The sequence below is a fragment of the Antechinus flavipes genome, chromosome 3 (assembly GCF_016432865.1).
Source record: "Antechinus flavipes isolate AdamAnt ecotype Samford, QLD, Australia chromosome 3, AdamAnt_v2, whole genome shotgun sequence".
NCBI lineage: Eukaryota > Metazoa > Chordata > Mammalia > Dasyuromorphia > Dasyuridae > Antechinus > Antechinus flavipes.
In genome coordinates, this window is record NC_067400.1 from 437235805 (window position 1) to 437262036 (window position 26232).

The 26232-nt window shown below is 34.8% G+C and overlaps 1 protein-coding gene across 1 annotated transcript in view; it reads right to left on the minus strand.

Annotated features, from left to right (window-relative positions):
* GALNT5 (polypeptide N-acetylgalactosaminyltransferase 5) overlaps positions 1 to 26232 on the minus strand; it is a 59196-nt gene that overhangs the window by 23658 nt on the left and 9306 nt on the right. The window contains exons 2-5 of the mRNA XM_051986355.1: positions 8213 to 8379; positions 5023 to 5142; positions 2545 to 2680; positions 827 to 946 (exon numbers count right to left, since the gene is read on the minus strand). Coding sequence (XP_051842315.1) covers positions 827 to 946; positions 2545 to 2680; positions 5023 to 5142; positions 8213 to 8379 — 543 coding nt within the window. The remainder of the gene's footprint in view (positions 1 to 826; positions 947 to 2544; positions 2681 to 5022; positions 5143 to 8212; positions 8380 to 26232) is intronic.

Sequence of the window (26232 nt, forward strand, 5' to 3'; positions counted from 1 at the left end):
TTACCAAACAATGATGATGCATTGATGGCACAATCAATCAAGTATGCAAAAAAAAAAAAATCAAGTGAATAAAGAGTGCTTATTAGCCAGATAAATATATGCAGTTAAATGGATCACTCATAGAAGTGATATATATACATATATATATATAAAATGTATGTATATACATATACATATATATGTATATGTATATGTATATAAAATGTATGTATACATGTATATATACATACATTTTATACACACATTATCTATCTATCTATCTATCTATATATGTATATATATATATATATAAATATATATATATATATATATATATAATGTGTGTATATAGATGTATATGTAGATAATGATGGCAGGACCCTGATTTTAATATGATCATAATAGCTAACATTTTTTTTAGTACTTACTATGTGCCAAGTATTGTGCTAAACACTTTAAAATTATGATCTCATCTGATCCTCACAACAATCCTAGTTATTATTTTTCTCATTTTAGAGATGAAGAAACTTGCTCACTTGCTAGTAAGTATCTGAGGCTGGTTTTTGAACTCAGGTTTTCCTAATTCCAGGCTCAGCCTTCTACCCACAGTGCTACCTAACTGAAGACAAATAATTAAGAAATTACTTGACAATGGTGATACTAATAACAAGTTTCAGATTTCATGTTGCTTTTATAATAATTGCATTGGTTTACATATTTTTATAACCAGTAATTAGCTTGTGGAAGAATATGGAGTAAAATGGCACATCTTATTTCTCCTTAAAGATCTATTTCTATGTCTCTGAAAACCCAACTTTGTTTTCACGACCTTAATTTCCCATCTTACCTTATCACATCTGTTTCCTTTATCTTATTTTGTTTAATGACCTCAGGAGGAATTTTTTTCCAACTAAAATTCATGGGCCACACAAAGATGCCTCTTTGAAAGTTGTCCACTGTCATGTAGCTAAGAAAAAAAAAGAGCAGGCAAAAATCTGATCAGGTATACCTCACATTACTTTACATTCCTTATGCTGACTTCATAGCAAAGTTCCTTGTACATAATAGGTACACAATCAATATATGATGAATGAATGAACTAAGTGCCCAAGAATAAGATATTGGACAAATGTCACCACAAATCTTTTGATGATAAATGAATGCATGGATTCTTTATGCCATAGTGATCATATGGTTATATTACTAAATTCTTTTCCAGCTTTGTTACCTCTTGTAGCCTGTTTAAACTCATTGCTTCCATTTCCTCACTTCTTATTATTCCACGATTTATATTTTGGATTCTTATGTCATTATTCAACTGAAATGACTCTCTTTAAAGTTACCAGTGATCTTAAAATGGCCAAACCTAATGATGAGGTTTTTTCAATCCCCATTCTTCTTGACTTCTATTTTTGTTGAAGGTATCACTTTGTTAAAGTCTTCTAGGCTTATAATTTTAGTTTTATTCTTGATTCCTCATTTTCCTTTACCCCTCATATCTAATTAGTTTCCAAATTCCACTATTTTACCTCTATGCCATCTCTCACCTCTGACCCTTTCTCTTTATTCCCATTGGTACTGCCTTAGGTCAGGCTGTCATTGCCTCTTGTTCAATTAATTTCTCTATCTTGACTTTGTGTCCCACTTCAATCCCACCTCTGTAGGGCTTCCAAGTAATTTTTCCTTAATTGTACTCAGACCATGTCATTACCCTGTTGAATACGCTTCAGTGGCTCTTTATTGCCTCAAGGATAAAATATACATATCTATATTTGGCTTTAAATTCTTCTTTTATTTCTCACTTTCATCTTATATAATTTATTCTTTCCTTCCAAATGCAGCTCAAGCTCCACTATCTATACAATGTCTTCCCTGATTTCTCCTTTACCCAAATTTCAGAGTATTCTCTCTTTAATTTGTATTTAGTTGCTTTGCACTTATTTTAGACTTATTCTGCAAGTGTTAATCACATGAACAACTGTACATATGAGTACATAAATAAATACATGTGTATACTCATATGAGTATGTGTGCATCTATATGAATGTGCAAGTTGGTCTTCTTCCATGAATGTAAACTCTTTGAGATGAGACTATTTAATTTTTGTCTTTGTAATCTAGCCCCTAGCACAGTGTATTATGCGCACCAGTGCATAGTAAGCACTTAATAAAGACTTGATTGTTAGAATTGTAACTTTCACCCATAATCAATGCTTAGCTTGAATGAGATTGTATAGGCCCTTAGATCCAAATGGCTGAGAGAGAAAGAAGGCTAGAAAATTCATCTAGTGATAAGGGTTAGAATTTGTTAAGATATGGATACAGATTAAGAGGTTTATAGGATCTGGGAGCAAGTGGGGTTCAAAAATGAATTGGATGAATTAATTATCTAATGAATTTGTCTCCTCCAAGATACCCCCTTACTCCAGATTGCTGGCAGGAATTCTTATTTAACAAGATAAAGACTGTATTTAAGAAGATTTTTATATAAAGGGGCCAAATAGTTCACTTGATCATTAGTGGTCTGTGTATAATGGAAACATTCAGTGAAATATAATGACATTACCTTAAATCCTTGTCATTGATTATTTCAATAACTGGACAGGCCACTTTCTTTCTGTTCAAATAAACTCTTTCTAGGAGAGGTTCCAACCACCCAACATTACATTCCACATGGGAATCTAGGAATGTCAACACATCACCTGGTGACAGAACAAAGGTATTCAGTTTAAGACCAGGCCTCCCTCCTCACCACCAGAGCAGATTGTTAGGCTCTCACATTGTACTCCCATCTCCTCTCATGCTATTTTAGAACCAGTCTCTACTCTTGCTGTTCACTCATAGTTCCAGCCCAGCCTTCACAACTTGTTCCAACTCTCCACAATTGTGTTCTTCATTAGTAAAATGCAATAATTTGTTCAGTGGAGCTCTAAATGCTTTACAAGTCCCTATCCTGGCTTAAAGACCAAATTACCTGCTCTAGTTCTGGCTCTGCATCCAGCCACCCCAAAATGACTCCACATTTGCTTGGAAATATATTTTGTATTTATTTGTCTCTTCCCTTGTCTTCCATTTACAATATAAGCATTCTGAGAACAGCAACTTTTCAATTTCTGTCTGTATTGGTAACACCTAGAATATCATATCAAATGTGATATATGCTTGTAGAATGAAACAGCTGTCCCACTTTTAGTCTCTCCATTCCTCAATCCATTCTCCATATGACTGCCAAAAGAATCTCTTTAGAGCTCAAGTCTGACCATCTAATTTTTTTTTTTTTTGTGTCAGTGACTCTCTATTGCTTCTAGGATGAAATACAAACTCTTCAGCTTGGCATTGGAAGTCCTTGGAAGACTGGCTCCAGTCTATCTTTCTAAAATTATTTCATAGAACTTCCATTTAAAAACTGCTTTCCATACAAACCAGGATAATAGCTCTTCCTTTTACTTGACATCCAGTACAGTTGTCTTGTGTCCCTACTATGAAGTCTTTCTATACCTCCAACTCCTAGAATCCTTTGTTTCCTTCAAGGATTAACTCAAATACCACTTCCTAGACAAAGCCTTTTCTGATTTCTCCTAAGTAGGCTCTCCTTTCTTCAAATTTTATATTTGCCAACAAATTAACCACTGCTTATTAAATTAACAAGTAACAAATGTTTGTGAAACACTATGTACCAGATACTGGGCTTGCCGCACAGGATACAAATAACAAGAATGAAACAACCCCTACTTTTAGCTTTCTCTTTGGGGTGACAGTATATTCATGTAAAATGTATAATGTACATGAAGAGAAAAATGACAAAGAAGTTGATTAAAGAAGGTAATTAGAGAGGGAAAACGTTTAAACATTTGGGCATTTCAGAAAAGGGTTCATGTAAGAATGTTGTTCATGCTGTATTTTGGAGGAAGCAAGGAATTCTACGAGACAGAGGGAGAGCATTTCTGGCATAGGAAATGGTCAGGACCAAACAATGAGACAGGAATGTGGTTTGTGTAATAGGAAAGATTATATTATATCATATTATATTATATTATATCACAGAATATAGAAGGTCTAGTTATGTATAACACAGCTGAAAAGACAGGCTGGGGTAAGGTTTGACAAGTTATTGAATATGTAGGGTGATAGTGGGTGAGAAGTTGAGGAAAATGCTGAGTTTATGAACATGGGACAATAGGACAGTGATGATCCCAACAATGATGGGGAGGTTTGGAAGAGAGGTGAGTTTGGGAGTTCTGTTTTGTACAAGTAAGTTTGAGATGTCTCTATGATGTCCAATTTGAAATTTTGAATAGAATTTGATTATACATAACTGAAACTCTAGAAATAAACTAGAGCTGAATATATATATATATATATATATATATTTATCTATATATCTATAAGTAATTGCAGAGATAATTATTAAACCCACGACAGTTGATGAGAATAAATTGGAAGAAAAAAGAATAGGACTCAGGATAGAGCCTTGGAGAATGCTCGTAACTGGAAATCATGACACTGATGACACTGCAAAGGAGACTGAAGAAGAACAGTAGGAAAGGTAGGAGGGCAGTCATTAAGAATGGTGTTACAATAAAACATGGAGGGAAGAAAAGGAGAGAGTGTTGACAATGTCCAATGAAGCAGAAGGGTCAAAAAGGGTGAGACTAAGAAATGATCATATACATATCTGGTACTTATTTGCCATTGAAGTCAATGCTGCTGACCTTCTTTATAACCTATTCTATATAATGGGACCACCAATAAGAGTCTTAGGTCATAGTAGTACTTGTACCATTGATTATGTACCCATAATTCTAGATGAAGAATTACCCCCATAATTTTTGGGAAATAATAGGGGAGAAGTATAGATTCAGTCTATTGAGTAAAGTCATTAGAAAACTATTTGAGAGAAAAATAAATTATATGACTATGAAGTCTTCCAAGTCTCATGGCAAAGAACTTAATCAGAAGGAAAGAGATGTTATGATATCTCTATTTATCTTGTTTTCTGGGGAATCCTATCTAGTCATAACAGCAGGAATCAGGAGCCTCTCACCTGTTGCGATTTCTGCCCCTGCCAGCCTGGCTCTTATTAAGCCATGTCTCTCTTTGAGATGAAGTACTCGGACTTTGGGAAACTGTGACATGTATTTATCCAATTGGTCTTTCAGGTATTCTAAGTCAAAGAGGAAGAAAAAAGGAGAAAATATTTATTTCAGCCCAACCTGTGATTTGGATCTGTGACAACTCTGAGAATGTCTGTAGTATTTATTAGAAAAGTGATGTTTTCTTTTCTTTTCTAAGATTGTGGTCATTGATGCCATTTCCTTAGAAAGATTTTATCAAAAATCTACATTATTAGATATTCTGTTCCTCTCTTCAAAATCTCCTCTGTCAGGTTCAATAAACAAGTTGAGATTCATAGGTTCAGAAATGTAGAGCTAGAATTTACCTAGGACTATCACATTCATTTTTATCTGGGGGGAAATCTCAGTTCCAGAGAAGTAAAGTAATGTCAAGAGTCTCACAAGAAGTAAGTTGTAGAGCTGGGATTCAAATCCAGCATTCTTTATTTGAGAGTTAGCATTTTTTTTTCAAGTGTAATTCATGTACTCAGATTCAAACTTTACAGAAATTGTTGAAGAATTCTCATTACTTCTTGTGGCATTAATGATTGAAGTAAGTCCATTGTGAATTGCCAAGGAGCATTCCTGACTGGGATGCTCCCTCTTGTTGTGCATTCGATTCTACCTGTACATTTCTCTGGATTTTGAAATCTTAAAAATAAATGATTCTGGGAAAGAGAAGAAGGAGAAATCACAAGGGAAAGAATAAGAGGCAGAATTGAGGACAGAGATGGAGATGAGAAGAAATAGAAGGAGAGAATGGAGGAAGAGGAACAGAAGAAAAATGAAAGAGGAAGATGAGGAAAAAAGAGAACAGGAGGAGGAAAAAAAGAAAGATTAGTAAAAAGAGGAGGAAGTCCAGAAGAAAAAAAAGGGAAAGAGACAAAAGGAGAAAAAAGAGAAAGAGAAAAAAGACTAATAAGAAGTTTAAATTGTGATAGACCCTTTTTTGTGAACCTTTTGTGATGGAAACTTGTTTGTAGTTCAAGTTCACTTTTTGAAACTTTCAATCAGTTCACTGTGGTCCAGTTTTCCCTAACTAGAATACACCATGTGCTACATGTGCCATAAATTTTGCTGGGAACTTGGCTCGATAACTTTGCCACTGAAATATATATTGAAGAAACCATGCTGTGTCTTCCTTCATAGGTCCTTTGTTGTTAATTTGGGTATTTATAACAGTCAAAATGACTTAGTCACTTAAAGTTCTTAAAACCATATTGTTGTAACTACAGAATGTTCTGTTGATTGTACTCATTTTACTCTTAATTATTTCATGCAAGTCTACCATATTTTTCTAAGATCATCAAACTCATCATTTCTAATTCCATTGTGTTCCATCACAATCATATACCACAAATTATTTAGCCATTCCCAAACTGATGTGCATCCCAATAATTTCCAGTGAAATGCTTATTTTATTTCCTAAGTTCAGAATGAAATAAATAAAAATTTTAAAAAGAAGTGATATTGTATAAAACAGACTTTTCGTTGGAAAATGTTTAACAACTGGTTCTCCCTATGAGAAACAAAACAAAACATGTAAACAGGACACAATTTTAAATTTAATCTGCATCATTGTCATTTTCTCCAACACTTTCTAAAGTCTATGTGATCAACAAAATAATAAAACTCTGATTTACCAATTTCTCCTCACTGATCTGAATAATTTAATAATTGGCTCTCTCAATAGGTGCTGGCTCCAACACATCTTTGCAATGTCACTTATCACTGTGGTTATAGAATCAATATGAAAGGGAAAAAAATGGAAGCTACTTTATGTTCTATATTTTTATCCAGGTTCAATATCAGGTTTTTATTTGCTAAAATTTGGAGTCATTGGCCAGTATCTATGGAGATATTAAGAAGCAAGAGGAGCTATGTTTGTCACTGTTGTATCTTTGAATTCACAATGGCAGCCCAAGTAAGGACAGCACATTATATTTATCAACTATGTGGCACAAAGATTCATTGGGAAAACTCAAACTCAACAAACACATATGAATATACACCATGGGATATTTTAAAATTGAGGGTTTGGAATGAATGTTTTACCCTAGTCTTCATTTTTTATTTCCCCAAGGGGAGAAGGTATCTATAATTTCATACCTATTAAGGACTCCCTTTATCAGTAACTCTCATCATATTTTATAGCTTTAGAATTGCTCAAGGCACTGTGAACCTAAATAGTGTGTCCATGGTCATAGAATTGGGATGTGTCTTTCTGACTCCAAAGCAGACCTTCTATCTACTTATCCACAATCTGTAAATAAGTTTAAATTAGTTATGGCATTTTTGAAATGCATATTAAATCACTTTTTAGTATTCCAGATACAAAAAAGGGAAGGAAATAGACAAATTAGCAAGATTTTAGGTTCTTGGCCCATTAGAAGTAGGTTTGGTCACTTAGGAAGAACAGTGTGTACTGCAATCATAGAAGGCACAGATGGAACCTTGCCTCTTAAGCCTGAGATCTGAACTCTTCCTTTAGTTGTCTTCAGCAGGAAAGGCGCTGTCCTGCCAATTACCAATGGTCAGAATGTTCCTTCTTGGTTGTTTTACATCAACACAGATGCTTATACAGTGCGATTTGTTGCTATAATTGTGTAGAACATTTCATTTTTCTGGAATTTTCCCAAATGACTGACTACAAATGGGCTCATGTGCCAGTATAATCGAAGGACCATAAAACCATAAATTTAGAGTTGGAAGAGACATTGGGAAACATCTAGACCAAACACCTAATTTTACAAATGAGGAACCTCAGGGAAATTAGGTGACTAGCTTAAGATCACACATAGTGTTTATGGTATACATGTCCTCCAACTCTAAATCCAATACCATGATGTTGATAACGCCAATGTGGCAAAAGAGGCTCAGTTGAATGATAAGTTTTCAGCAGAGACACGCTCAATCCAGGGGTACTGATTTTCAGCTGACCTTCTGAAGGTCATACTCTCATAAGGTACCAAGTAAAACATAGCTTTGGCCATGTTCCAATTTTTTGGCTTGATTAAAAATGTATTTGGGCTCCCTTTCCCATCCCCCACACATCGATGACACACGAATTTGTAAGGATGCAGGCTATGATTATTTATTTGTTTATTTGTTTGTTTTTACCTTTGGTGCTGAAGTCATCCACTAGCAGAATCTCTTTAATGAGGTGTGGAGGTGAGCGATTGAGGACACTGTGAACAGAGCGAAGAAGAGTGGACCATACCTCATCCACAAAGCACATGATGACAGAGGTGGTGGGGAGATTGTTATGAACCAGCTGATCTGCACACCTGGACAGATGATCAACAATACAAGGAGAGTATAAATGAGGTGCAATACTGACATTTACACAATAGATTTAAAAAGGAATCAGATTAGGATGCTGTAAACTTTGTTGAAGATTGGGCCACTTATTTTTGTTATGTACAAGCCAAGCCATTAGAGACAAAATAAGTGCTAGACGATTGTAAAATTTTTTTCTTTGTCTCTATCATCATTCTGTCTATTCATTATTTATTTATTTATCTATCTATTCATTCATTCATTCATTTATTCATCCATTCATCCATCTCTCTTTCTCCCTGACCTCCATCCTGCACTTCCCTCCTCCTCTTCCCCCTCCTCTTCTTCCTTCTTCCTTCCATTCCTCCTCCTCCTCCTAATTAGCTTGGTTTCCCCCTCCCTTAGTTCTAAGAGCTCATCATATTGATATCAGTGCAGACACTGCCGGCTTCAGCCCTGTTGCAGCTCAGAACTCCTGAATTCTAGGGATCCAGCAGTGTCAATCTTCCCACTAACAGAGACTATAGTCATGTACCACCACTTCCATGTGAAAGGTTGTCACAAACTGAAGGTAGTAAAATTTTAATACTATTTTTAAAAAGACTAGAACAACAGGCCTCATAGCATAGTGGAAATAGCCCTGAGGTTGGAGTCAAACAATTCTGAATATAAGATTGAATTCTGTCAGTTTTCAGTTATGATAGGATTGGGAATGAGTTATTTACCTTTTCTGCATCTCATTATATTCACATTGAAAATAAGAAACATAGAATTTAGAACTAGATAAGGCATCAGAAATGATTTAACACAAAGGCCCCATTTAACAGAGAATAGATGCTTAATAAATGTTTATTGCCTTAAATGACTTTTTCAGGGTTACACAGATAGAAATCAGAGCAAGGGCCTGAATCCCATACCTCAGACTCATGAGTCATTATATGTTCTTTTATACAATAAATCTTTTGATCCTAGTTTTAAGTGTGTTATTTACCTCATTATTGGGGAACAATGGGGTACAGCAGAATAAGTACTGGATTGTTCAGAGAAACTGGTTCTCTAACCCCACTAGGCTACCTATTTATTTCTATGACCCTGAAAAACTCTTTCAAGACAATGAACTATCAGAAGATGGACTTAGAGACAACAATTCCCATAGTCAAATCCCATCTTTGATACTTCCTAGTCGTATGGTCATGAACAGGTCATTTCCATTCATTTCTTTGGACCACAATCTCCTTATCATAATAATTAATATCTGTAGTATCTGTGTCATAATATTAAGGCTCAAATGAGAAATAAACTACTTGCAAAGTTTAAATTATTATACAAATAGTTCTCAAATTGTAATAAAAGTCAAAAGATGGTAAATCTGAACTATAATATGATTATCATTATTATGAATGTACTATGTATAATACTATGTTATATACTGTTACATCTAATATATACTATTAATATATGACTTATTTTACTATGACTACAAGCCGCGAATTCTTTCTGTAAGTAGGTTGTGAACCACAGGATGACATTATGACTTATTTTAAATATAAAATATTAAAGCCAGTCCTTGCTGTTGAATGGGTTTTAATTGGTACTCTCATTGGCAGTTTCAACAGAGTGTCTTCCCAGGGGTATTTTCTTTCTCTTTCTTTGCATTCAAACAAGCATATGTGTACAGCAGTATCCATAATTACCAAGTAATTAAGCTGATGTCTCCTTTGCAGGGCCATCTCACAGAGACTACATCTGCTTCACGGTAGCCACCTTGAAATCATCTTGATCGGTAGCTCCCAAGTGAGAACAAGAGAACACAGAGCATGGTGTTAGTGTTTGCTCTGATGCTGCTGGTTTTGAGGGTTTTCCATATCATGTGGTTTATGTCTCTCTGCTGGCACAAGGCCATCTCACTGCCTATGCCATGGTCTATCAGACAGACCCTTGTCATCTCTCCCAGGGTGCCTTCTCCAATCTGCCAACATGGCTCTTCCCAATTTATCCATTTAGGAAACATTGTTCAATCCACCAGAAAAATCAATCACCCATATTTAGAAAACTGCTTTTATGATGTCAGGAAAGAGAGTGCCATGTATTCAGATATTTCCTAGCTGTGTGATCCTGGTGGTTTACCTCAGATTTATCAATAGTAAAATGGTGCTATAATAGCACTTACCTCTCAGGGTTGTTGGGAGGATTAAATTAGATAATATTTGTAAAGTGTTTAGCACTTTGTAAAGTGCCTGGCACACAGCAGGTGTTTAATAAATGTTTCCTTTCCCTTATGTTTCCTCCTAGGGAAAGCAAGACAAAGCATGCCTTTGGCAAACATGAAATATAACCTCATATAAAGGAATTTTAAGCACTCACTCTATTACAAGTATTGTGCTTTGTTGGGGATAGAAATAGAGCGTATGGAAAACATGTTCTAGTTTACTTTTCAAATGGGAGAGACAAGTACATATATAAGTAGATGCAGAAAAAAAATGAATACATACAAAATAATTAAATGCAAATTAAGACACTAGCTGATGGTGGGACCAAGAAGAGATTTGTATTGATACCATTGCCTAACAGTGCTGAAATCTGTAGAACTTGTATCTTAAAGAAAGAGAGGGAGTTTATAAAGCAGAGAAGATAAGGAAGGTATGCATTACGAGTCTGGGCAAAGATGTAGAGATGGGAACTTGAGGGGTCTGTGTGAGGAAGAGAGAAAAGGCTAGTTTGGCTGGACCATAAAGTAAAGGAGGAGAGAATAATATACAATGAGGCTGGAATGATACTTTGGGGCAAAGTTGTGAACATCTTAAAAAGACAAAGAACTTTCATTTGTTCTTAGAGGCCACTGGAATAGATTGAGTAGGAAAGTGACATGGTCATATATATGCATAGCTGAGGAAAATTTCTTTGGCAGATGTGTGTAAGATGGGATAAAGTAGGGAAATGTGAAACATCAGCATTTGGCTGTGTGGGATGAGGGAGAGTGGAACTGAGGATAATGCTCACATGAGGAATCTAAGAGACTTGAATCATGTGGTGCTGTTAATAGAACTAGGAAAGGAAGAAGAGTAGATTTAAGGATAAAGGTAATGAGTTTTGTTTTAGTCAAGTTGAGCTTGAGAAGTCTTCAGAGATTCAGGGAATCCAGCTGAAATGTCCAGTAGTCCAATTGGTGATGCAGGATTAAAAGTCAGGGGGATTGGGGGAAACATAGGTCTGGTAGTAACTACATGAAGATGATAATTCTATCTGTGAGAGTTGGGGGTGGTCACTGACAGAAAAGACAGTGTATGGGGGGGGTCATTTCTCCCTCTGACTCATTCCTCTTAAACTTTTCTTCTTCACCAGGACCTTCTGTCCCTCCCTCCATCTCCTTGTTCTCCCAGCGATTTCTAACTTCCTTGCTGGTGTGAGTGCATGTGAGTACACACACACACACACACACACACACACACACACACACACACACCAGGCAGACATCTCTATCTTTTATGCACAGTCTGGATTAAGGTTAAGAGGAATTAGGAGAGAGCAAAGACCTTCAGCTTTAAGGCAATTAAGAACTCAGTAGTTTTGAAGAGACAGTCTGAGGTTGGTGGCAAGATTCCAAAAGGTTGAAGAATGAGGGAGAGGAGAGGAAGTAATGGTTTGGAATGTGGAGAGCTTTTTTCTTTAGGAGTTTGGATGAGAAAGGGAAGAGAGAGGATAAAAGTTTGAAGAGATGTAGTAAAGATTTTTTGAGGCTGGAAAGACTTATGCATGTTTGAAAATGGAATTTAAAACTTTTTGGTGACTTTAGCATTCTTCAGGTTTAGAGAGGACCGAAAACCCTGAGATATTTCAAGGCCACTGCAAGGGAGACCCATCTCATCAGATGTGGGAATAAGGTTGAGCTGGACTAGGATAAAGTTCACTCAGTGTTGGAAATAAAGGCAAGATACAAGAAACTAACCATCTGATAGTTTCTGATGCTAACTAATTAGTCTTGCTAATTAGCTGCTAAGCTATGTAGTTTCTGCCTGCTAAAGAGTGTTGTCAGCACCTACTACATTTCACTGCACTGGGGCAAATCCAGAGTTGCCTACTGACTCTGCCTACATCACAATTTTATTATAAAAATAAGAAAAGATGCATGACACTTTGTTAATCATAAAGAAAACCTTAAAACTTTCTATAAATGTAAGTTATGATTATTTTTAGCCATCTTCTAATATATATGTTTTTTTTAAATCTCCTTATGGATTAGCAAATACATGGGTATAAAACTACCTGAAACTTCAAATTATAAAATTTGGAGTTAGAAGGAACTCCATGGAGATCATGTAAACTCCCTCCTTAATCACCTCTATAATTCAGAGGAAAAAACTGAAACTCAAGGTCAGTAACAGCTGAGGGGAAATTCAAACCCATACCTTCTGATTTCTAATTCAGTACTCTTTCCATGAGACCATAATCAAGCTAATGTATCAGGAACTTACTATGTGTAAATCCTATGATTAACCTTAAATAATAAGCCCATTATATAAGCCCTAAATAGCTTCTATGTCTGGAAGAGATTTAGTTCAATAAGACACATAAACACTGGCTCTGAGCCTACTTAATAGGCGGTATATTAATCAGTCAAAACAAGGAAAATGCACGTGTGAAGATTAATTTATTGACAATGTTATTGTCTCCAAAATGTAGATATTCCACATTCATAGTAAATTACATGCAATTTTAAGTTTGTAAAAGTAGAATATGGCTAAATGATTTTACAGATATCAAAAATTTGAATTTACTGAATTTTCAGACTGAAGTCCAATCTTCTCATAAAATTAAGAAATAGAAATAATTTGAGAAATAACTAGTCTAATTCCTATATTTTATAGATGAAGAAACTGAGGAATAGAGAAGAGATACAAATTATCCAAAGTAGTAAGCACAAGTCAATAAGCAACAGTCAGGATTCAAATCCAAGAAGGAAAAAAAAAAACTGATTTCTGTGAAGTCATAAGTTACTGAAGTTCTTATGAGTAGCTGTGGCACAAAAGTCAATTATAAAAAGAATATTCTCAAGTTGGGGAAATGTTATGAAATCTTCAATTAGCATTTATTAGGCTCCTACTATGTTTCAGGAACTGTGTTAATACACTGAGGATAGAAAAACAGTAAAACTTTTCTTATCCTCCAGGAGCTTATATTTTAACAGAAATATTGCAAAAGTAGTGGGAAGAACAATGAAGAGCATGCCATAAGATTTGTCATAATCTTATCGTTTTCTTCACTAGAAAATATTCTACTTTTTTCTATTGATTAATCCTATTTCCCCTTCTTGTGGATGAAAATCTCTGACTTGTATTTTTAAGTCAATTATAAAAGAATAAATATGGCAATTTAAGTCATATTTGTTAGAACAGATTTATGTTTTACATAGAGTAAAAGATACCTGAGATAGTTCAGTATTTTCAAGATGAATAAATAAAACACAGTGAAAATTTTAGTAATCTCTTTTTGATTTTTAGAAAATACAGATGACATAAGTAACACCCACAAGGGAAACTAACTGAAACTGTTTTAGGATGTTGATACTTAAAAGAGATATTAATACTAATTTCATATTTGCCATGATTTTGCTATGTGAATGGATAAATCACTTCACTTTCCCATTTATTCCAAGTTCTCTCACTTGAAAAATGAGAAGATTGATCTAGATGATTTTTCAATTGTTTTAATTCCTTGATTTTTATGATCTCAAATCACTTTTAAAGTAATATTGGGATTGATTCCACAAAATAGAAATTTCCATGCATCCAAACAATTATGACTTTATGAGGAGCTGCCTATGCAATGGAATTTGAAGGACTGTGGTGAAGCTCCTGATGCTCAATTGAGATTTATTTCTTTGTCTCCCTGCTCTCAGGGGGACAATGAGTTATGGTACCTAATGTTCATAAAGAATCTTAGAATTGAAAGAGACCCCAGAAGCCATCTGGTGATGAAATGTCCACTCTCTTTCAGTATAATACATTCCATTTTTGTTGTAATTCATTCATTTTTCTGTCATCTCTGACCCTTCATGACTCTAACTGGAAGTTTCTTGGCAAATTGGTTGGCCATTTCTTTCTCCAGCTTATTTTATAGCAAAAAGGAATAAATGATTTGTCCAGGATCATACAACTAGGAACTGTCTAAGGTTACATTTGAATTCAGGAAGATGAAAATTTCTGACTTCAGGGCTGGTGCTCTATCCACTGTGCCATCTAGCTGCCTCTACTGCATTTTTGGATCATTCTAATTGTTAAGAAACGTTTGCTTGTCTCAAATCTAAATCTGTCTCTGTCCCTTTTGTATTAATTGATCCTTTTCCTGCTATCTGGGGCCAAACAAAGCAAATTTAATTCATTTCCTCTGTGAAAGCCCTTAAAAATGCTTGTCTAGTCATAGTTTCCAATCTTTAATTTGTAAAGTATAGGACTTGACATTTATCTTATTTGATTTGGCCCAGGATTCTAGCTTCTTTTGATCTGTCACCAACATGTCTGATATATATATATATATATATATGTATATATATATATATATATATATATGTATGTATGTATATATATGTACGTATATATATATATATATAAAACCTAGCTTTATGTTCTTTGTGTTTCCTCCTCAGTAGAGTGTAAGTTGCTTGAGGGGAGGGCCTCTTGTTTTTGTCTGTGTATCCCCAGTATCTAATATAATACCTGGCATACAGTAGTACTAAATAAATGCTTTGTGAAAATAATTAAATTTGATACATTAGTTCAAGTCATTGAAATTCTTTAGGTGTTCTAATGAAGACCTCCCTTCAAAGTGCCATAACTCCATCAGTCACTTCTCATTATCTGTTTGCTCAACAAGTTTTGACTCTAATTGAACTATGATCTGGTTTATATCTCTCTTTTAGAGAGTTCACCATTTTACAGTCTTACATTTTAATCTTGGGAGGCAGCTGGTGGATAGAATAATGGATCTGAAGTCAGGAAGACCTGAGTTCAAATATAGTCTTAGATAACTTCTAGCTGTGTGACACTGGCCAAATCACTTAACCTTGTCTCCCTGAGTTTCCTCATCTATAAAATGAACTGGAGAGAGAAATGGCAAACCACTCTAGTATCTTTGCCAAGAAAACCCCAAATAAGTTTACAAAAGGTTAGACACAACTGAAAAGAGACTGAATAGCAAAAATTTGACTCTTGAATGTTTTTTTCATTTTTATAGTATATTTTAAAATGCATTAATTTTTTCAAGGACCTTACACAGGCAACAGAGAATAGCATGCTGGTTGTAAGTGGGATGCAGTACATTCTAGTCACATCATCAAGGAAATGTGGATGTCTTTTACCATTCTGTTATTCTTTCTCTGCTATCCATCAGTCCTGTTACATAATTAATCCACTTTCTTGTTAAATCATATATGTGAAAGAAGTGGCTTAAATAATGTGGTTTAATAAGTGTTTGATTGGAGATATATATATGTGTGTGTGTGTGTGTGTGTGTGTGTGTGTGTGTGTGATGTGTGTATGTGTATGTGTATTTATGAATAAAACAAGACTGAGAGACAACAGACAAAAGAAAGAAGACAGAGACAAAAAAATCCTAGTACACTGGGTAACCCCTCTGTAGAAGATTTACGAGAAGGCATAACCAAGAATTATTTAGGACAAAAAGTTATGGGTGAATTAAATTTTGCATAGGTTTAGGATGATAGCCTTATCTATGAAATCAATGGTTTACTGATATATCGATCAATATACAAGTATTTGTTAAATTCTTAGTACATTCCAGGCAATGTGCTGAAGAACAAAGAATGAAACAAGCCCACTCATACAAAAGGATAATCTAAGAACTTTATTATCTAACTCTTTCCAGGGATGAGTTTAATAGACAACCTAGAGTTCTTAATGTTTTTGTGTGTCCTGGACCCCTTTACAATCTAGTAAAGCTTATAGATTCTTTCTCAAGATAATGTTTTTTAATGTATAAAATAAAATGTAGAAGAGGATAATTACATTGAAGTACAATAATAATTATGTGAAAAGCACTATTCATAGATGCTAAGTTAAGCCCTGACTCCTGGATAGAACAAAGTCCCAATAAATATGTAACTAGGAATTTTTGTACTCAGGACAAGTATGGCAAATTGCATCCAAACAGTACAAATGAATCCCTCTTTGGGGGGTGGGGGTGGGGGGAGAACATTGGTATAAGGTATAGAGTGCTAAGCTTAGAGTGAGGGAAGACCAGAGTTCAAATCCTACCTCAGATATTTATGAGCTATGTGACTCTTCCTTAGTCTATCAGTTAATCTCTTTCTGCTTCAGTTTCCTCATTTGTAAAAATGGGGCAATAATAGCACTGAGGGAAAAAAATGAAATATCTATAAAGTGCTTTGCAACACCTAAAGCATTATATAGGTATTATTACAAAGTTATAAATTTTATTGTTTCTCTATTGCTAAAGGATTAGATACACTATTGGGGTCCTTTTAACTAGACACTCCAAGACAAAACCCTGATCTCATGACTTCTCTAATCTGGAACATTCCAGTGACTACGTGTTTTTCTCCAGTCTCCTCAATTTCCTCAATATACTAGTAATTCAGGTTGTTACATAGTTCATTGAATGAAATTCCTGATTTCCCCTTAGCAAATGTGTTATCATTTTAAGCTAAGAATAGTCAGTTTGTTCTAAAATTCAAAAGGCTTAAGATAATGAATTTCAAAATTTATTGGTTTTCAAACTAGTTTTATAACTGAATCATACACTTTTGGAGTTAAAATTGTTTTTGAAATCATCTAGTTCAATTCTTTTATGTTATGGAAAAAGACCTGAGACTCAAAGAACCTTGGCATGAGGCTATAATGCCCTGGGATTAATTTAAGCAGTTTTATCTGCTAGCAGATATTGGCAGTTTATGGCTGTTTCTTCAATATTCTGATAATGCAAATCATTGGCAAAGTTTCTAGTGAATACCTGGCTTTTTTCAGATATAAAATATATGTGCAACATTTCTTTTTCTTCCTTGCTAAAACCAGAGCCAGCCTTACTGTAAATTACTTTTAGAGATTATTCTTTCCTTGAAGGTAGGGGCAATAATTTCTTATTCTAAAAATTTGAGATCCTTAACCTTTTTTTTATATATTAAGGACCCCTCTGATAGTCTAGCAAGGCCTATGCCCCCCTTCTCAGAATTGTATTTTTAACTGTATAAAGTAAAAAATAAAATACAGGATTACAAAGAAAATCATTTACATTAAAATGTAACTGTAATTTTTTTTTTAATTCTTGGATCCCAAGAGCATTTGATGTAAATTTATAGCATGTAATATTGTGACAAAGCCATATTAAAATACTTGTAGATAACAAGTACATTTTATTCTGCTGTCCAGACAACTGTGTTTTGTGAACTGAGAGGGTATATTCATTCATATTTTAATTCACAACTATTCATGTATTCATTAAACAAATATTTAGGTAATGTTTGAATGGATAAAGCACTCTGTTAAGTCTAAAGATGAAATCAATTGCATTTTTTGTGGAAATGTGATAAGATATTTGCTGTACAAGGTAACATGATTTTTACTGTCTTCTTAATAGACAAACTTCTTCTTAATAGAAATATGTCTTCTTAATAAATATACTACAGCTGGATGAGATAACCCTCTCAAAAGTAGTTCCTGAATCTAAAATGATCAAACTCTCATCATTTATCAAGAGACTTTGAAAGTGACACTTCCAGCCCCCCTGGCTTGCCTATGCTGAATGGAGGCAAGTAATAGCATTTGAATGTCGCCTATCAAATAAAAATGGCTTAAAAATCAGTAGATTTGAGGGAATGATAACATTTTCTCTCTATTCTATGAATTTTTCATTTTATTCCATAACAGTCAAAATGTGATGTTTAGGTCAGGTCTCTGTCTTCACTTGCTTGAACAAAAGGTCGATGTGAAGATTTTCTCAACTTGTATTTGCAATTCAACTACAGCCTTGATGTGGGGCCCTAAGGGGACCTTCATTCCCAAAGCTCCAGTATCTTCAAGTGGATCTTAAGGAGAAAAGAATGTTTTATGGAAGAACTCTATCCAGAATTAAATTCTTTTCTCCAAGACCTTAGAATTATTGGGACTGTCTACCCCTGCCATTGATAAAAAGAAGGCATAGCTCAATAAAAGAATTTTTTATTCTCTTTCATACCATTTGTCTGAACCATACAATTACTAATTTAGAAAAGTTCAGCCATAACTGAACTCCCCAATTCACTGATCCATCTTTTGTAGAAAATAACTCATTAAAAATCAATCAGTGCTACCAGGTTTTAGAAACATAAGCCACCTGCATCAATTTACAGCATCTCAGTAATAGTCTACTGATTGCCTGGCAACAGATTAAAATTGGGGGACAAGATGTCATAATACCACTTTACATTCTGTTTTGTAAACCTCTACCCTTATTCTCATTTGATCTCTATAATAACTTAATGAGACAAAACAATCCCTATCAAGTAAATGAAGAAACTCTGACTATAACAGACCTACTACTGAACTGAAAGGTTCTCATCCTGGCTTCTGAATTTACTAAAGTCACTACTAGCTGGGATAACACAAGTCACATTAACCTCTCTGAGCATTATTTTCTTATCTATAAAATTAAGGTAATATATCATGTACCTCACAAAGTTATAGAGAAAGAACATACTGACTTTAAAGTGTTAAGTAAATGTGAATTATTGTGATTGGTTGAATTGCTCAAAGTCATGCAGCTAATAATTGGCAGAGACTGAGCTAAAACTCACAATCTCTTACCTGTTAGTACAATACTTTTTCTATAATAGCATCCAAAGCATATTTTGTACTAAACATATTTACTTTTGCTGATCTTTGTCCTTTACTCACAATTGCATGGGTTTTTTTGGGGGGAAGGAGGGAGATAATTTAATGCAAAAAATATGAAGTCAGACTATCTGGATTAAAATTCGTGTTTTGGTGCTTACTACTTGTGTGATTTTGGCTAAGCCTTGCTGATCCTCTGTTTCCTCATCTGTAATATGGAGTGGGACTAAACTATCTTTATTGTTCCTTCTAACTCATTTTAATGCTCACCTTTGTAAGATGGAGTCTATATGTAGAAATATTTCCTTGAAATTATCCTACTTATTATTTATATTTATATATGTTTCTGACCTTTCCATAAGAAAGAACTACCTTTCTTTTCCTTCAAGCTATTTCCCTCTGTACTAGAAATCTTGGAGACCTAAAAAGAGTGGGCTATAGCAGTTGTTTGATTTATCTCTCAATCATTTAAACTACCCATGAGGCATATGTGTGTGTTTGTGTGTGTGTGTGTGTGTGTGTGTGTGTGTGTGTGTGTATAGTTAAATAGATAGACAGACAATTGATAGATAGAAAGAGATATAGTTTCTATATGCAAAGAAATAGAGTGGGGACAAAACATATAAAGAAAAGAATATGTACATGATCATTTAAGTGAGGAGAGAAATGAATAACTAAGGAAGTCTGAAAATACTAAGTGACAGAAGTTCTTAAAGTGGAATATGTGAACTTTTATATGTACTTTGATATTTGTATTTCCAATATAATTGTTTCCTTAGTAAATTTATATATTTTATTACATATCTTAAAAAATATTATTTAGATAAGGAGTCCCTAAATGCCAAAAAGAGGTCCATGAAACACAAAAAGTTCAGAAAAGTTGATATACAAATTAAGTTTTGAAGAAACTTCTAGTTGTGGAAATGCCAGTGCAATTGCTTCTGATAGCATGAAAGCTAGAGATGAAATGCTCAATTTCTATTATAGCAATTGAGACAGTTTAACTTGAATGTAGAACATGTAAAGTTGAGTAATATAAAATAATTTATAATCTATTATTTCATTTTTGCATCAATCTGCATAATTTAATTTTTTTTCTTTGAAGTGCTTGTCTATTTATACTTATCAATGGGAGTTAAAATATGCGATTTTCTCATTTTCTTGGACATGTTGGGAACATTTGATATGCTGTGGCAATCCCTATAGCAGGAAAACACAATAAGCAAAGCATTTCAAAGAAGTTAGAGCTCAAACTAGGTAAAAGGAAAAAGTGTGTAAAGTAGAAAAAGGTCAGGGAGGGAGAAACTTGACATCTTTTAAGGTAGCCTTAGGCAGAGACTAATGTAAACTCTGCTGTGTGGGGAACTGGGAGCAGTGTTTCCCATCCTAGACTCTACACAGCTATATCCTTTGTCTTCATAGCTCAGTGATGTCACTAAGAGTTGAGAAGAGTAGGCAAGGAAGGAATAAGAAGAATGCAGGAGAAGGGTCTAGAATCAGACTTTTAAAGTTTATTGCCTTTAAAAATAAAGATTGTACAATTATTTCTTATTTTAAGATATTGATATTAATAACAGTGTTACAGAGGGAATAATTTTTGAAAGATTTTTTTGTTAGTATAGACGAGAAAAGATAGAATTTCAGGCTATACATATTGTACATTGTACTAATGGAATTTTGTCTGTATTGTGGGCTTTAGCAAATGAAACTGTATGTGCATTTTGTAATTATGCTTAAATTTCTTGTTTTAGCAATTTATAACAGGATACCAGGTCCTAGGCACTGTTAGTAACAGCCATATCTCAGTTCTCAACAAAGCTTTCTTGGACTGCCATAAATCCTCTTACTTAATTTCTCTGCCTCCACACTCCCTTTCATCTGATCCTTGATTCATTTCTGTACATAGTTTTCTGGTCTTCTATTCAATTTTCCTTTATATTATTTATACATGTGTATGCATATTTTACTGTACTTGTGATGCCATTGGTTAAGCAAACTCCAAGCTCTAAAGACTATGCTGTCTCATATCCAGTATGTCTGGCAGAGGCAGGTCTTCAATTCCAGTCCTCTTGGTGCTAAGGTAAGCTTTTTATAACTTAGTCAACGAGCATTTATTAAGCTATTACAACATGCTAGGCACCATGATAAGTGCTGGCAATACAAAGAAAATTCAAAATCACAGTCCTTATTCACAGGGAGCTCACATTCTAATGAGGAAGAAGACATGAAAATAACTAGATCCATACAAGATATATATGGTGTAAATGAAAGTTTCCTCAGAGGAAAGCAAAAGTAATTATGGGGGGAACCCTCAGTTTCTTTATCTAAAATAATAACTATTTTGATCTGATTTTTCTTGTGCAGCAAGGTAATTGTATAAATATGTATGTATGTATGTATGTGTGTATATATATATATAATTTAACATACATTTTAACATGTTTAACATATATTGGATTACTTGTCATTTAGGGGAGGAGGTGGGGAGAAGGGAGGGAAAATTTGGACACAAGGTTATGTAAGAATCAATGTTGAAAAATTATGCATGCATATGTTTAATAAAAAAATAAAAATAAAATAATAGTTAACCTTAAAAGAATTGGACATGTTTAATTAACTTATATTGGATTGCTTGCTGTCTAGGGGAGAGGAAAGAGTGGGAGGAAGGAGAAAAGTTTGGAACACAAGGTTTTGCAAGGGTGGATGCTGAAAACTATCTTTGCATGTACTTTGAAAATTTGAAAAATTATTATTATTAAAAATAGAAAACAAAAATAAAATAAAATAAAATTATAGCTAGTAGTTAACATATATTATCTTTTAATCCTCATGGCAACCTTAAGAAGCAAGTACCTTTATTATTTCTTAAGGACTTTAAAATTGATTATATGACATAGGAGATACTGTCCCAGAACTGACCAATATGATGTGCCCTCATTAGAGAAGGTGCTGTATTCTAGAAGCAAAATAGAATTCAAGTAGCTCAGAAGAAACTCAAGATGCCCAAAGATAGAGATCCACCCCAAATGTTCATATGAACTATTTGTTCATGACCTTGAAGAATAACAGACAAGAGAGGGAGAGGAAAAGGGAGAAGGAGAGGGTGAGAAGAGGGAGAGGGAGAGGGAAAGAAGGAGGAGGAAGAAGAGCAGGAGGAAGAGGAGGAGGAGCAAGAGCAGGAGTAAAGGAGGGATGGAGAGAGGGAGAAACAGAATGAATTGTGTCTATGGAGAAACTCAGCCTCAACTAAAGGAATTTTAAGTATCTCACTGAAGGGCCAACAAGGTAGCAGAGCAGATAGAATACTAGCCCTGAAGTCAGAAAGACCAAGTTCAAATTCAGCCCCTTATACTTGAAATTTACTAACTGTATGACTCTTAGACAGGTCATTTAACACTGATTAACGCAAAGTAATAATAATAATAATTAGAAAAGAAGAAACCTATTGAATTTCAATAATAACTTGAATAAATATGTATTACACATCAACTATGTGAAGTTAAACAGGTAATAACTATAGTTTCTCCCACATCTTTTGTAAAACAGAAATCCTTTTGTATTTCTTAGGGGAGAGACCTGCAACTCTGTCAAAGAGCAAGATGCCAGACTTGGGCTATTTGGTTACTTGATATAGATAGGGTCTCAGGATTTAGGATTTTCTTATAGTTGAAGGTAGAGGTAGAAGAAAATGTGAGATTTTGTGTATGACAAACCTTTACTAGAGAAAATCCCTGGCTGGATTCTTCAGAGGAGAATTGTGATAGACACAGAGACAAACCCTTCAACTGCCTTTATTGGCACTAAGAGCAACAGAGCAAATGGTGAATCCTTTAATATCAAGAGAGGATGGTGGAAGAAGAATCATTTGAAAAGCAGGAGAGAAGGGGATGTTTGATGACCGCATTAGCACCCTGGATACCTTAGAATCAGCCAGAGTCAGGATAAGCAAAAGTCCTTGGTCTTTATTCTTGGTCTTTAGAGGTAGGAGTGAATTGGATGGAAGCAGAATCTCTGCAGACCTTCCTTCTTTGTCTCCAGCCCAAAAAGTGATCCTGGCTAGTCTTACTCCACCCCCTCGTCCCTCCTACAATTCTCTGAATACACAATTATCAAACGAGCACAGGATAGTGGGGAGGGCCATTTTCCAAGCATATGCTTATAGCGTATTGTCCAATTAGTAATTAGTCTTAAGTACTCGGTTGTCTGACCTCAGTGCATGAACTCAAGAGTTTTAGCCCTTTACAGAGATGGTAGTAATAGATGTCAATAGATAATAAGGCTCCCACAAGGCCACTATAGACAAGCAAGCAGATTTCTTTACTGCCTGTATCCCTTGAAGTAATAGTATATTGGAGTATATATGCCTGAGGATTATAGCATGAGAGGTTCTATAATGTTGAATGTATAAGAAATATTGGGAAATATTTACTATGGTACAGCCTAAATTAGTAGAAAGAGTACTAGATTTTAGGTCAGAAAATCTGAATTCAAAAGTTTGCTGTTTCTTCTATTTGGGGTATTGGTCACATTACTCCTCTCTTCTTAGATCTCACTTTCCTCCTGGATAAAAGGAAAATATTGAACTTGATGAATGCTAACATTCTTCTGAGTCCTAAATCTATGATCCAAGGGAAAGATTTTTAATTCTGAGGTTCAAAAATTCTGGTTCTCTTTCTAATTCCAACTATGCTATTTACTATTGTGTGATATTGGGGAAGTCACAAACATTTTGGATCTGTTTCCTATCTGTAAGATGAAGGGTTTGGCCTAGATGGCTAAAGGTTCTTTCCAGTCTAAATCTATGATACCATTGGTTATTATGTTAAAGACTGATATTTGTGGTATTTTCTCTCTTTTTAATAAAACTCCCTTTTGATACATTATGGGCAGTGCTCTTAGAAGTGGGAGTTAGTGCCAACTTCCTTGCCTGTCCAGTCTGGACAGATTTCCCTAATAGGCTTCTGAATGTGAGCTCAAAGCAAAATAAATAAGAATTCCCATAAACTCAATCAGGAGTCAGCAAGCTTTTATTAAATATCTATCACATGCAAGTGCTGGAGATGCAAAGGAAGGCAAAAGAAAGAGCCTTCATTGTGGAGACTCTACAATCTACTAGGGGAGACAATAGGCAACCAATTCTGTACAAAAAGACAGAGGAAAAAATGAGAGATAATTTTAGAGGGAAAGCACTAAGATTAAGAAGACTGAGAAAGACTTCTTGTAGAAGATGGGATTTAGCTGAGATTTGACTTGAAAGGAAGCCAAGGAAACTTGAGATACAGATAAGGAGCAACCAATTTCTAGGAAAGAGAAATAGATTTCTAGGAATGAGGAACAGCCAGTGAAAATGCTGTGAGTTGGAAGATGAGCGTATCATGTAGGAGGAACACCAATTAAGCCAGTATCACTAGACAGATGAGTATGCAGAAGAGAGTAAAATATAATGTTTGAAAAGATAGGAAAGAATCAAGTTATGAAGGTCCAGAAAAGCCAGAAGGTTTTAGATTTTATCCTGGAGGTAATTGGAATCTACTGGAATTTATTAGATGAGGGGATCATATGGTCAGACCTGCTCTTTAGTTTGATCACTTTGAAAGATGATTGTTGGGGAGAAGGGGGGGGTGGTGCTTCAAGGCTGGCAGATCCACTAGCAGAATGTTACTATAGTCTAGACATAAAATGATGAGTTCTTGTACCAGGGTGGTGGCAGTGTAAGAGGAGGGAAATAGGTCAACTCCTTAAAACCAAAAGCATCTGGAACACTAGGGTTAACTTTGAACTTGGATTCTGTTCTTTTACCACAGTAACCTGACCTTCTGGGACTTGTAAAAATGCTCTGCAATTGAAAGCTTTTTCTGAAACAATTCAAATTGGTTTCTCACCAGAGAGTAATATCATTTGGACATTTTTCAAAGTTGCTAATGAAAACCTCACTTTGGCTGCATAAGGAAGAAGCCAATTATTGATGTACAGTTGTAGAGTCCTCTCTGGCCTATAATTGAAGTTCTGGGCAGAAAAAGTCCTGAGGATGAGCTTAATTGCTTCACTGAGTGGCTTGCCAGGTTCTTAAACTTGCAGAGCATCCAATTAAGTAATTCAGTTTTGTGATGGCACATGGAAGTGGTAGGAAAGGCATGGTACCACAGTTTATTTTTTAAGTGTAATTTAAAAACCTAAACTCTGGCAACTAACATCTATTTAAACTAACTTCCACTAAATGCAGACTTAAGAAAGCACACTCTTAAAATAGGGTCCTTTTCAGAATGACATCTTGACTCCAGCTGTTGGCCAAAAAAATGATTTACTTCTCTGAAAGATGGCATTTCCAAGCAAATTTGCCCTGTTTAGTGAACAAAACTGCCTGTGTTTTACTTCAGCAGAACTGCTTTATTCCCTTAGTGCTGAGTGCAATGAATTCCAGTAATGAAGAGCAAAAAACTATACTCAGCTTCCAAAGGAAAGAACTATATTTGAAACCTTTAGCAAATTCCTCGAGAAAGAAACAATGTTCTACAGGTCTAAGGGAAGAAGTTGTTTCCCTCCTTAGAATATAGATTCCTAGCATTCATCTCTTTGAACTAAATTTGGAAAATAAGAGGTATTTAAGAAATGTTTGTTGATTGACTGACTTCCACAGTGCCAATCATATGGGTAACAATATATGACCAGTTTTTATTACAAGATTAAATCTTTTCAGTATTATCTCACAATTCTCCTTTCATGTACTTTACACTTCAGTCAAATTGGATTACTTGGTGTTCTTCATATAGACCTTGCACTTTCTGTATGCTGTAATTTTGCGCACCTTTTTCTTGTGCCTAAGAGTCCAAGTTCTTATTTCTATCTTCCCCTCAAATTCATAGCCCAGTTCAAAAGTCATCTATTCCATGAAGCTGACTGATCTTTTCAATCTGTAATCACCTTTCCTCCCATGGACTTCATAAAGTATATTGTTTGTACATATTCTATGTATGTATAATGCATTATTATGTTCTATTATGGCCATTTGTACATATTTTG